The sequence below is a fragment of the Rhinolophus ferrumequinum genome, chromosome 13 (genome assembly GCF_004115265.2).
Source record: "Rhinolophus ferrumequinum isolate MPI-CBG mRhiFer1 chromosome 13, mRhiFer1_v1.p, whole genome shotgun sequence".
In the NCBI taxonomy this organism is placed as follows: Eukaryota; Metazoa; Chordata; class Mammalia; order Chiroptera; family Rhinolophidae; genus Rhinolophus; species Rhinolophus ferrumequinum.
In genome coordinates, this window is record NC_046296.1 from 18,359,398 (window position 1) to 18,372,394 (window position 12,997).

The 12,997-nt window shown below is 48.6% G+C and overlaps 1 protein-coding gene across 2 annotated transcripts; it reads left to right on the plus strand.

Annotated features, from left to right (window-relative positions):
* Nucleotides 1–4,984: 4,984 nt before the first annotated feature.
* Nucleotides 4,985–7,793, plus strand: EGR4 (early growth response 4). Of its 2 annotated transcripts, none has more exons than XM_033124307.1 (2): nt 4,985–5,567; nt 5,953–7,793. In XM_033124307.1, exons 1-2 carry the CDS (start codon nt 5,432–5,434, stop codon nt 7,263–7,265), a joined length of 1,449 nt encoding a protein of 482 aa, XP_032980198.1. In that variant the 5' UTR covers nt 4,985–5,431; the 3' UTR covers nt 7,266–7,793. The 2 variants fall into 2 exon arrangements, with proteins under 2 accessions (XP_032980198.1, XP_032980199.1); XM_033124308.1 differs by having other exon boundaries at nt 5,956–7,793.
* Nucleotides 7,794–12,997: the final 5,204 nt, after the last annotated feature.

Genomic DNA, 12,997 nt, shown 5'->3' on the forward strand with positions numbered 1-12,997 from the left:
GGTGTAGCATTGGTCCCCTAAGTCACAGAAAAGGAAATAGCAAGGCCCTGGGAAGATTCTCGTCCTTACTGATAATTTTTACAATGCACATTAAAATCTCACTGGAATACCTCTTTCTGCTTATCAGTTGGCTCTCATATGCTGCTGTCTGGCCCCCAAATTGGAACAATCTTTGTAGAGGAAGGTTTGACAATATATATTGTAATTTTAAATGCTCATACCTTTGACCTAGGAATTCTACTTTTTGGAATCTAGCCTACAGTTATACTATAGATTCAAATCCTGGCACCATCGTTTATGAACCTTGTAAGCTTGGACAAGTTTCTTAACCTCCCCATCTGTGAAATTGAGATAATAATAGTACTTATCAAGCTGTTGTGAGGATTAAATGGTGAGTATATATGTAAAGCTCTCAATACCTGGTAAATAGTGCCCATAGTAAGGGGTATAGAAACGTTAGCTAGCATACTGTACTAATATTATTACCCCTACCAGTGCCCCAAGTATGCCTAAAAGGCTATGCACAACCAGATTCTTTATAATAGTGAAAAACAGGAAACGATCAAGTTAAAAAGTTACGTATATCAACATGGTGGCATACTCTGGCACAGTTGTTAACAATACTACAGATTAGTCTGTACCATGATGGGGGAGGGGGGAAATCATTCAAGGTACAATGACAATCACAAGAGTATGTATAGTATTCTACCATTGGTAAAAATAATAACGATGACAGTGACGCTACAGCTGGATTGATGAATGTTGAATGAGTGTACGTGAAAAAAAAATCTATAGGGATCAACCTCAAAGTATTTAAATTGTGTACAGAATTGGGAAAGATAGTTTCTGTTTTTGCATTATAAATTTTAACATGTTTGTCTTTTTCCAATGGGCCTATATTACTTTTGTGGGCATTAAAAAACTAACACCAATAAGGACCCCAACCATGCACCAATGTCTGGCCATGAGCAGGGAAGAGGAAAGAGACAGAGAAGGATCCTGATGGCGGGTCCCTTGCCTCAGGGACAGATGATCAGACTCTTTCTGCCCTAGTAGTCAGTGAAGTCTAGGGGCACTGCAGAGGCCTTGGGGGAGGGGGGCTGTGTACTGCACAGGTTGCAGTTGGAGGCACATTTCATCTCTGCTGTAGCCTCGTCCTTGTTCTTGTTCCTTTGAGGGCTGGATCCTGCCTCTGTCCCTGCTCATAAATAAATCCTTTAGGTAGGGAAAAAGAGAGGGAGAGAGGGGGAGGATGGGAGAGAAGAAGAATAGAGAGGAAAAGGGGAGAGAGAAGAGGCCGAGGAAAGAGAAGGCTGAGAGATGCTGTGTTCCTGCATCTCCATAGCCCCAGGAAGGGGGATGTGGAACTGCTCCTCAGCTGTCAGGAGTCTCCATGGAGACTGAGTGCTGGCCTCTTCATGACTAATACTCCAAGGCAGCTGTCTTCTTGGAGTCTTTTAAAATACATACACTATTATTTGAACACAATGATACTTAGAGCAGAAAGATCAAGGTAGGGAGGGGGAAGGGGGCAGTAGCATTACCACAATGATAACAGGGGTTGGGCCATTCCCAGAAGAGAGAAGGAAGGCTTATTCCTACCGATCTCCCCGCTCCTCCTTCCCTGGATCCAGAGCTTCCAGTGCTCAATGAACATTTGATGAATGAATTTGTTCATTCATTAATTCATTCACTAATTGTCTGTTCAGTGCTTGTCTAGAAAGTAAACTTGCCTTCTCCCACTTTTTGCCATGGAAATCAGATTTCCTCTCACCCTCCCCAAGGCCACACACACCACCATCACCACCAGCATCACCACCACCTACAACAACTTCCACGCTGGCTCCCAGGGACCTTGTATGGACCACTCCTCAGCATGTGTCTGATGTGATCCCCAGTGCTCCTGTCCGTGGCAGTCACTCCAGGGAATTCTTGCAAGGATGGACACCAGCCAGATGGAGTTTGCACATGACACCCTACCTGAAAGGTTAGAGGGAGAGCTTCCATCTAAAGTCATCTTAGAGTGAATCTTTTTGTAAAATGAATTATTTTTTTTCCTAAATGATCTTGTGAAGTAGGCTAGTCTGGGATTGACTCTCAGTCCCACCACGGAATCCAAGTGTGGCCTTGAGCAAGTTATTTCACTTTTTTGAGTCTGTTTTCCATCTATGAAATGGGTCTCCAATTCCTTCCTCTGTAGGTAAATGACATATTTTTAAAGTACCCAATGTATGTGATTTCCCTTTTTTCCCTTGTGTAAATTTTGTGTTTTTATATTTGAAGTGTGAATTAAAGTGGAGCTCATAAGTCTAAGCTCCTCTCTCTTCCATCCACTCTCAAAGAACTTTATTCTATTGACCCAAGCTTTTAAAATTTGGGGTAAGAGGGGCCGTGCTGGGAAGGATTACAAAATGTCCATTCCCCCTTTATATTTCCTCCTCCTCCTGAAGGAACCAAATGCAGATGCAACTGCCCTCCACAGGTAACCATCCCATGTACGAGAGTGTGTACACATGTGTCCAGTGAAGGTGAGTGGTACAGAGATGGGGGTGAGGACCTGCCCACACCCAGAACAAAATCTGTGTTCCCCATCTCCTCTCTTACTCACTCCCCCTCCCCAGCTCTATCCCCAGGCCTGGCCTCTAACAAGAGGAAGCTGGAAGGAGTTGGACCCTTGTCTTAAAACAGACCAAGCCCAAGGGCCCTTGGCAGAGAGCAGCAATGGCCTGGGAACTTGCCAAAGGAGTAGGGGAATTATCTATGACTAAGAAGGAGGAGAAATGCTGTGGCAGAGGGAAGAACAGCAGAAGGGACAGGGAACCTGGGGCTGGCCAATCTGGCCCGACGGGGCAACCTGGGGAGCTCTGGACACTGGCCTAGCCAAACCACTCCGCTCCCCTTCCCTCCCAGGCAGCAAGATGCCAGAATGGATTTGAGACATGTGTGCCCTGCATATCTAGTGTGGACTCACCTGGTCTTGGCAATGCATTTGGATTAGAATCAAACTCCGGTCTGAAATAGAGTTTAAGGGAAATAGTGCTCTGTGTGTCTAATCCTTACAGACATGTGCTGGGTTTCTGCATTTCCTACATGCAAACATATGTGATGCCAACATAGAACTGTATGTGTGGCATTTGTTAGGACGTGCTGTGCATTCATGCCTCTGTGAAAACCTTTGTAGGATTTCCAGCTATGAGGAGAAGATGAATGCAAGTGTGTCCGCATGTGTTTTGCAGGTGATTATGTGATGACATGTTCTGTGAACATGCTTATAGTGTCCTTGTGGGTTGGGGGGTGGGGCAGCTAGGGATGGAGATAGGTCTCAGGTTCCTGGTAAAATGAAACCCAAAATCTACCTTCTGGCCCTTAAGAATACTGAGTGAATGAAATTTGAGAAATTGAATGAATGAATGTTTAGATACTGTGAAAGGGTAGAGAATTTGGTGGGGTTTAGGCATTCTTGGCACTCTTTCTTGAAGAGGAGAGTACAGGTGGGCAAGGGAAGCTGGGAGATACAGTGCCAGTCTTGCTGTAGGCCATAACCCCTGAATGGTTTTGTTCTCATTCCTAAGAAAACAGAACAGGAAGAGGGAACCCCACCCAGCCCTGCCCTCCTCACCTTCCAGCACTCAGAGTCCAAAGAGTTGATGCCCTTCATAAAGAAAGCATGCTATCCCATGTATTTATTTAATTCCCTAATTTGGTTCCAGAAAGGAGTTAAATCAGCTATAACGCAAAATGAAATTAAAAAAAAAAAAAAACTTTTAAGGAATGAGAAAAAGACAGAGGGAAAACCACAGCAGAAGAGAGACGAGATCAGGAGAGCAGCCCATCTTCTTTCAGGAGTTCACTGACATGCAGCCAAGAATCACAGCCTCCTTAATGGTAGGGACTTTTTTTTTTTTAAGTTTTTCAGAAGGAGCCCAATTATTCCAGGTACCAATTTCTAGGGAAATGCATCTTGTGGGTCATCTCTGTGTTGCTGGGAACAACATTCCTAGAGTAAAAGTCATTTATATGAAGGCAGAAAAAAAGGTCTACAGAATTATTTCATACCTTGTAGATGAGTGTCGAGGGAACAGGAATTGGCCTACTTCTCCGGAAGTTGCCAGTTGTCTATCAAAATCTTACATACCATCCGACCCAAATTTACACACATTGGAATTTATCTCACACGTATATTCAGTTGTATATAGTCAAGGATGCTGACGCAACAACGTTGGTAAAAGCAAAAGGTTGGAAACTTCCCATATGTTCATGGATAGCAGACAAATTGACCTCCTTTACAATGGAATATTATACAGCCTTACAAAAGAATGACCAAGTTCTTTATGTTTGGACAATCTCTCAGCTATTGTAAGTGGGAAAAATTACAACACAGGACAGTGTGAATGCTTGCACATGTATAATTGTTTTCTGAAAAAATACATAAGAAACTTAGATGTGGCTACCTCAGGTAAGTGGGTAGGGTAAAGAGAGACTGACTTTTCAATTGAGACTATACCCTGCTGTACTACTTTTTCTCTAATCATTATCAAGTATTATGGTCTTTTTAAATTTAAATAAGTTATTTTTCCTACAATAAACTTAAAAATATATATATTAAGAAACGAAAAACATAGGTGTGAGAATGTAATGGCAATATTCTTTCTGGTGTACTGAGTGCCCCTGTGCCTAGAACTTAATAAACTTGAACCCAATTACTCTTTATAGCAAATTTATGAAGTAGACGTGTATACATACATATGTCCATTGCACAGGTGAGGAAACTGACGTTCAGGGAGATGCAATGACACAGCTAGTAACTGACAGAGATCGGGTTTGAACCCCAAACCGTGGAATCCCAAACCCACGCGGTCTTGCCTCGCCGTCCTTTGGCCTCGGCGTCCAGGCGCGAAGTGCACTTACTGGACGCCACGCACCACGCGACGCAGCGCCCCAGCCAGGCGCACTCGCGGCCCCTGCGTGCACAGGGCTCCACGTTCGGGGAGCGCGCGCACGCAGCGGCGCGAGCTCGGCGGCGGCGGCAACAGCGACGTCACAGCCCGAGCTTTCCTTTTCGGGAGTCCCCGGCACACATCCTGTGTCCATGTTTGGGCATTTACGTCACGGCGGCAGGGCCGGGGCCTCCCGAAATGGCAGTGGCCCCGGGAGTCGGAAGCCCTGAGCCAGCGCAGCCGCTGCTATATAAGTGGGAGGGCCGCAGGTTGGGGGAGCCCGGCTGAGCTTTGGAGAGGCGAGGAGCAGCCGCCGGAGGCCGGTCCCAGCAAGCAAGGGCGCCTCGGCCCCCCCAACCCACATCCCAGAGGTGAGCTCCCGGGTGCCTGAGTTTGCAAGGCGCAGGGTGCCCCGACTGCCGGCCTCCCCGCCATCCGCGCGCCCCCAACCCCAGCGGGCGAGGCCCCGGGCGCCACGCAGTCACCGCCGCGCCATGCTCCACCTTAGCGAGTTTTCCGGCCCCGACGCGCTCATGGCCAAGTCTGCCGAAGGCTGTTGCTCGGAACCCAGCACCGAAGTGTCCCGGCTACCCGCCAGGGACGCGCCCGCGGCCGTTGGCTATCCCGGAGGTAAGGAGCACGGCCGAGGATGCTCAGACGGCGGCGCAGTGCGGGGGCGCACGATGCCTGAGAACCGGCAGGGACTGGGACGCAGGAGGTGTGGGGGTAGGTCTGGGGTCCCGGGTTGCGCACTGCTATTCCCATCCCCACCGGGCCTCCAGCGCCTCCACAGGAAACTGTGCGTGTTCAAGGAGTCTTTTTGCCTGTGCACGTGTGTTTCGTGTGTGCATATTTGTGTGTGCGTCTTGGGGCTTATGCCAGCTCCAAATGGATCAGAATGTGCAAAAGGCGCTTTGTATGTGTCAGTACGCACCAAAGGATCCTTGGGTAGGGGCTACGGACTCCGAGGCGCGCCCTTTTATGTGCCTGGAGCTGATTCCTGCTCCTTCCTCAGCAGGAGACTTCTTGAGCTGGGCATTGAGCAGCTGCGGCGCTGGGGGTGACTTAGCCGACTCCTGCTTCCTGGAGGGGCCTGCGCCCACGCCCCCTTCCGGCCTCAGCTACAGCGGTAGCTTCTTCATCCAAGCCGTGCCCGAACACCCGCACGACCCGGAGGCACTCTTCAACCTCATGTCGGACATACTAGGCCTGGCACCTTTCCCCGGCCCTGAGGTGGCAGCATCCCGGTCTCCGCTGGACACCTCTTTTCCCACAGGCCCCGACGCCTTGCTGCCGGGTCCGCCGGACCTTTACTCCCCGGATCTGGGAGCTGCCGCCTTCCCAGAGGCGTTCTGGGAGGCCTCGCCCTCAGCTGGCGCCCCGTCACAGTGCCTGTATGAACCTCAGCTCTCCCCACCCGACGTCAAGCCAGGCCGCCGAGCTCCTCCGGCCTCTCCAGCGCTGGACACTGCCTTGGCCTTCAAAGGTCCCTACGCTCCCTGGGAGCTGCTTTCAGCCGGGGCCCCAGGGAGCTGTGGGTCACAGGGAGGCTATCAGGCCGCCCCTGAGGCCCGTTTTCCCCCAGTGGAGGCCAAGATTGAAGATGTGCTGTCCATCAGCTGTCCCGCGGAGCTGCCGGCTGGCCCGGCCAACAGACTCTATCCCACGGGGGCCTATGACGCTTTCCCGCTGGCCCCAGGTGACTTAGGGGAGGGGACTGAGGGCCTCCCGGGTCTCCTGACCCCTCCTAGTGGGGAGGGAGGGAGTAGCGGCGACAGTGGAGAGTTCCTGGCCGGTACACAGCCTCAGCTTTCCCCGCTGGGCCTCCGCAGCGCCGCAGCGGACTTTCCAAAACCTCTGGTGGTGGACATCCCTGGGAGCAGTGGCGTGCCTGAGCCTCCAGGGCCGCCAACCCCATTCCCCCCAGCTAAGGCGCGGCGCAAGGGGCGCCGGGGTGGCAAGTGCAGCGCGCGCTGCTTCTGCCCGCGGCCACATGCCAAGGCCTTTGCTTGCCCGGTGGAGAGCTGTGTGCGCAGCTTTGCGCGCTCGGACGAGCTCAACCGCCACCTGCGCATCCACACGGGCCACAAGCCCTTCCAGTGCCGCATCTGCCTCCGCAACTTCAGCCGCAGCGACCACCTTACTACACACGTGCGCACCCACACTGGCGAGAAGCCCTTTGCCTGCGACGTGTGCGGCCGCCGCTTCGCGCGCAGCGATGAGAAGAAACGGCACAGCAAGGTGCACCTCAAGCAGAAGGCGCGCGCCGAGGAGCGGCTGAAGGGCCTAGGCTTTTACTCTTTGGGCCTCCCCTTCGCCGCCCTGTGAGGGGGAAATAGGTTTGTAGATTGGGGCGCCGCCGCCCAGCTCGTAGGAAAAGACCTGGCCCGCCCCCCACCCCCTTCCCCACTCTTCCCGGCACGCCCCGGGGCCGGCCTCTGGTCCGGCTTGCAAGTTCCCTGGAAGCGCCAGCTGCACCCGCTCCGTTCAGCACCAGCTCTGTGGACAGCTCCCACCGTCCGGGCGTCGTCAACCGCGCTTTGGGGAAGTCCTCTCAGGCCACCCACTGAGTAGGCACTTCCTTGGGACTCGAGACAGTCTTTTGTAACTGGCGCACGCCCCTCGCCGTTCGCTACCCCATCCCCCACCCCCCACCCCAGAGACAGGCTGGGGCAGCGCCGAGCCGGTCTCGCGCGGTATTTTGTATAGCAATGTCGTTTCCAGCAGCCATTGGATGTAACGTTTTGCTTTGGGGTTATTTCCTTTTCGTTGTTAATTTTTGTAAAGCAGACGCTACTCTTAAGCAGTTGGCCAAACTGTTTATTTTTGCAATTAAAATTATTGTGCTAAAAGCTTACTGAATCTGCTATCCAAGCTCCTGACCCTTTCCCCCAACCACTCCCCCAGGAGACTATGTGCTAGAAAAGAAAGGAGATCCTCACACTCATGGAGTCATTATGCACCCACTGTCAGGCACCGAGGCACATAGTACGTATTCAATAAATATGTATACTGAATTAACGTATGAAATTAATCACAGCTGACCTAAGGGCTCAAGGTGTTTCTGGAACTTGAGAGTGGTTGAGAGGCTTAGGTATTAAACATTATGCATATATTATCCTCCTTAATCCTCACTAATCCTGAGTGCAGCAGTCATATACTCCATCTCAGAGATGAGGAAACAAAGTAGGTAACTTGCTGGGTAACCCAGCTAAGAACAGACAGGGTCAAAGTCAGATCTGTCTGGCTCCAAAGCCAGTGCTTTGTTCCCCAACCCCAGAATGGTGGCAACTCAGCTTAACAGCACGGTTTGGGAAGTCTTCCTACTAAGAGGTAAAATAGATTCAGCAACGAGAGGGAGCCCCAGGCAATAGTGTCAGTAGCAGAAGACTGCAGTATTGCAGTGCTGTTTGTAACACCCAGTGTATTGGGTGTCACAGAGGCTCCAGCAAGTTCCTATGCATCTGCATGAGAATCACATGCTGTCAGAGCCAAAAAGAACTCAGCATACATCTAGACCATTGATGGGCAGAGCCATGCCCAGAGAGGAGAGGGTGTTTACCAGAGGCTCACCATCACCTGAGTTGTTCTTTCTACAAAGGGTCTTCTCCAGGAGGCAGCAGTCCACTTCCTGTTCAGCTCTGCACCTGGCATATCCCCTTTTCTCTAACTCTCCTCCAGGTGAACCCCCATGGCTTGGAGGGGAGGGAGTGCAGCTAAGAGGGTGGTGAGGAAAGCATGATCCTATGATGGAAAAGGGGTGAAATGTGCACCCCTTTACTCCCAACCCCAAAACTTTTACACTCTTTGTGGCCACCGTGGGCAGACGCTGGGGCATTTTAAGCCTGTCATGCGCCCCATCTCTCCTCCCCAACAACTCCTCTGTGCCAAGGAAAGGATAGGGCTTATCTATCTGAGGGTGGGGGACTTCATTATTTTCATCTTCTGAGCTGAGCTATTCTTGAACTAAGAGAGCCTTATAGCCCTGTGACGCCAGATCAACCCAGCTTCTGACGCTCTGGCTTCTTCACCCCTTCACTCTCAGATGTGCTCACCCTCCACACCCACAGTCCAGCTGGCCAGAGACAACATTATCAAGTCAGAGAATTCCACCCATTTCTCTCCCCAGGTGGTAAGTGTGTTCATGTGGTCGAGAATCTTGTAATAATATCTAATAAACCAATTTCTGATAAAAGATTTGATATTACCTCTTCTAGAAGAGTTAACGTTTTAAAAGAGTAGCCTGCAGAGGGCAATGTTTAACCCTTAGGGTAAAAAGATGCACCATCAGGCATTGTAACAGGTAAGTGGTAGATTCATGGAGACGTAAGGTAAGGATGACTCTCATTACCTTACTATTTAAGTGACCATACCGTTCAGTTTTTTTATTTTAGAGAAAAAACAATGTGCAGTGTGTATTTTGGAGATTTAGACAACTCAAGACAATACAACAATGGAATATATATATCTTAGGCACCATAATCAATATGAGCCAACAATATTTAAAGATGATTCAGGCCACATTCAGACATATACTCATTTTTAAATATTTACAAATATTTAAATTAAATACAATCTGAAATGTGTTTTGTTACATACAAAAAAAATTATATAACAGAGCCATGTTTGTTTTAAATAGTTACATATACATTTAAACTAAATGGGACCTTGTGGTGCTCAAGTTTCTATCACTCCTTCAAGAAAATCTTTTTCTATCTCTTCTATTTTTTGCCTGGCTTTGCTGGAAAATGGCTTGTTGTTTTCCAGTTTCATGTCCTTATTAAGGAAGGTGTTCCCTGACTTCACTTTCCATGTAGAGCAGGATAAGGAAAAGCCCAAAGGCCCAGATTTCAAGCAACTGGTCCCAACACACACACAACCTGAACAAAGGAAGAAGGGCAGATAGGCTGTAGGTGGGTGGCATCTAACCATCCCACCCTTGCCCTGCTCAGCAGCAATTCCATCAAGTACCATCAGCTCTACCATGCCCACCTTGTCCCCACACCTGTCTAGGCCTAATATTACTGATGAGAAAATTGACTTAGGAGTGGTGCTGCTACCAGAGCCCAGCCTGGTTCTAGAACTTCCCGCTGAGAAGTCTCTCCTGTTACTCCCAAGGGAAATGGCTGCATTTGCTGAGTGTCCCCTAGGGATTCTGAAGGAAGCGAATGTTAAGAATGATGGAAAGAAAACCAATCAAAATCAACCCAAATCCAAGACCCAGGCAGAATTCGGGACTAACAAAGAGCTCATTTTCCTTCCTTAATCCTCTTTTTCATCTGGTCCTCAAAATGTGGGTGTTTTCCCAGACTTGGTTCTGAGCTCTCTCCTTCCCTATTTCAACACTCTCCTTTGAGAGCACATTCATTCCCAGACCTTCCTATGTCACTGCTACATAGATGACTTATAAGTCAGCCAGCCCTGGTCTCTACCCCAGCTGCAGCCCCTTGATTCTGACTAATGCATAATGCACGTGTCCATATAGGTGTCCCACCACCATTTCAAATACAGTCTGTCTAAAATCAAATCATCCTTCCATATACCCAATTTCTACTCATGGCGACCATCATTTGTTTGGTTCCCTAGACTCATCTAAATTAACTACAGTTCTTCTGTGGGATTCATCTTTGAACCCTCCTTCCCCCACACCCTAGACTGTCATTCAGACCTGTTGGATCTTATTGAAGTCCTTCAGGGTCTTATCTATTCTCATTCACAGTACATTATTTCCTTTTATGTATTGTAATTTTTAGCTTGTGAGGTAATCTTCAGTGGGGATTTACCTGGCAGTCATACTCTGTGGCCTGGGTTGAAGGTATGTTTCTACTGAGTCGTTTGGTGTTTGCTTGTGCCAAGAATTCCAGGAGTATCAACTGATGGAGACCTATCTTTATGTTAAATTCTTGGTCTGGGGTTCCTGTACCATGCAGGTGTTGAGTTCAAACTCTCACGCAAGTAGTTATAAATTCTCAGAGGCAACTCCTACTCTAACCAGGACCCAAATCAAGACAGACAAGCAATATTCCTCCCTCCCCATACCTCCTGGGGTTAGTCACAGCACATCTCATGCTTATATTTCTTGGGCTCAGTTCCCTTGTTTTGGTTCATGTATATTTTGTCCTTTCTTGCAAGCTCAGCTAAGCATTTCAGGTGTCTGTTATATTTTGTGAATCAGTCCATGTATTGTGTAACAGGAAGACCGTTGGGCTATCTGTTCAACAATATTGCTGAAAACTGAAGCCAGAAGACATTGATTCCTGTATTAAAATATTTCCCACATTTATCCTCTCTGTGCCTATTGCCAGCACCTCAGTCCATGCCACCCCCTCCACATACACGAACACCTGGGCTGTGACAATCACATTGAATCACATAATAATGTGTAGTTGAAAGGAGTTTATAAGAATATCCTTTCTGACCCCTCATTTCATAGAGAAGGAAACTGAGGCCCAACATGTCCGGGGATTTTCTTAAGGGCACACAGATGATAAGAAGTGGGCCTTGAACCGGAACCTTCCAGTTCCAAGACCAGTGCATCTCCATATATTCACTCATTCCACAAGTATTACTGAGTGTCTATCCCATTCTGGGTCAGTGGTTCCCAATTTTTTTCCTTTTCAGTGCATCTGAGGAATTTGACACACACTCCAGTAACAAAGGCTCACTTGAGTCCTGATCCTCACCCTGGAGAGACAGGGAAGAGTAACGAGAACCTTGATGAGGTGGGATATGGGGGAAAGTCTGACAGCAACCCGGAATGTCTGCTACTCCCTCCCCCTTTACCCCAACCCCTGTTTACAATAAATCTGCACCAAGTTGCTTCCTGTGGTCCCTCTGCCTCCATTCTCTCTCCCTCCATTCAGCATTACTACTGTTTAATTTCCTTAAAACATTATTCATGGTGTTTATCCCAAACTGACCACAGCTTCCACCTTCCTACTAAACATAACACTGCAGTTAAAGCCTTCCATATTTGACCCAAATTCATCTTCCATCATCCTCTGTCATCTCTCCCTTTGCTCTGCCCTCTCTCCCCTCGCCTTATATATTATCCAGTTCCTCCCACCCTTGAGCTCCTTCAAGGGCAGAGACCTTGTCTGATTCACCTTGTGGCCGCCCTATCGTGAAGCTTACTGCCCACCACACGTAAATGCTTAATTATTGTATGGATTGGTTAGCAAAAAAAAGAAAAAAAAAAGACCTAAAGGCCTAAAAGGACAAAGGAAAAGAGAAGGGGGAAAGAGGAAAGAAGGAAGGTGGTTAAAGAGCATGAAGCTGGGAAAGGATCAGGAGGGAGAGATGGAAGAAGCAGGACTGAGGCCCTGATCCAAGCCATTGGGTCCCATGAGTGAGACCACACTTCTGCATAGTCTGTGTCTGTTCAGTTCTTGCTGAGCCCATATTCTCTGCCTTAGCTCCAGGCTCCCAGATGTGTCTGTTATTCAGTTCTCTCTCTCTCTCTCTCTCTCTCTCTCTCTCTCTCTCGGTTTCTCTGGCCCACATGGAGTGGGATTCAGTTTAACATTTTTAGAACTGTGGTTCCCATAACAACCAAGCAGGAATTGTTGTCTGTGAAATGTAGCATGGGCACACATGCGCACATGCACACATGCACACACACATGCATACATGCATGTGCACATACACATGCACACCCGCATACACACAAATACATGCACACTCACATACATACACATGTGCACTCGTACATATACACACTCACACATGCACAATGTCCATCCACATGTACACGCATGCGTGTATACACATGCACTTACAAACACACATGCCCATATGTGCATATGCACAGGTATACACCAACATGCACAAAAGCACACACATACATACATGAGCATGCCCCAAATTGTTTCTGCATATCCACAGGAAGCACAGAGTGAGGACAGACAGACATCACTAGAACAAAGGTAGAACAAAGACAATAGATGTATGGATAAGCAGGTGGATTTGGGGAATCTGCATTTTGGCAGGGAAAGGCTCAGTGGACTTAATACAGCAGAAGGGTGGCAGGAAGTCACTGTATTTAACCATAGATTTTGGGA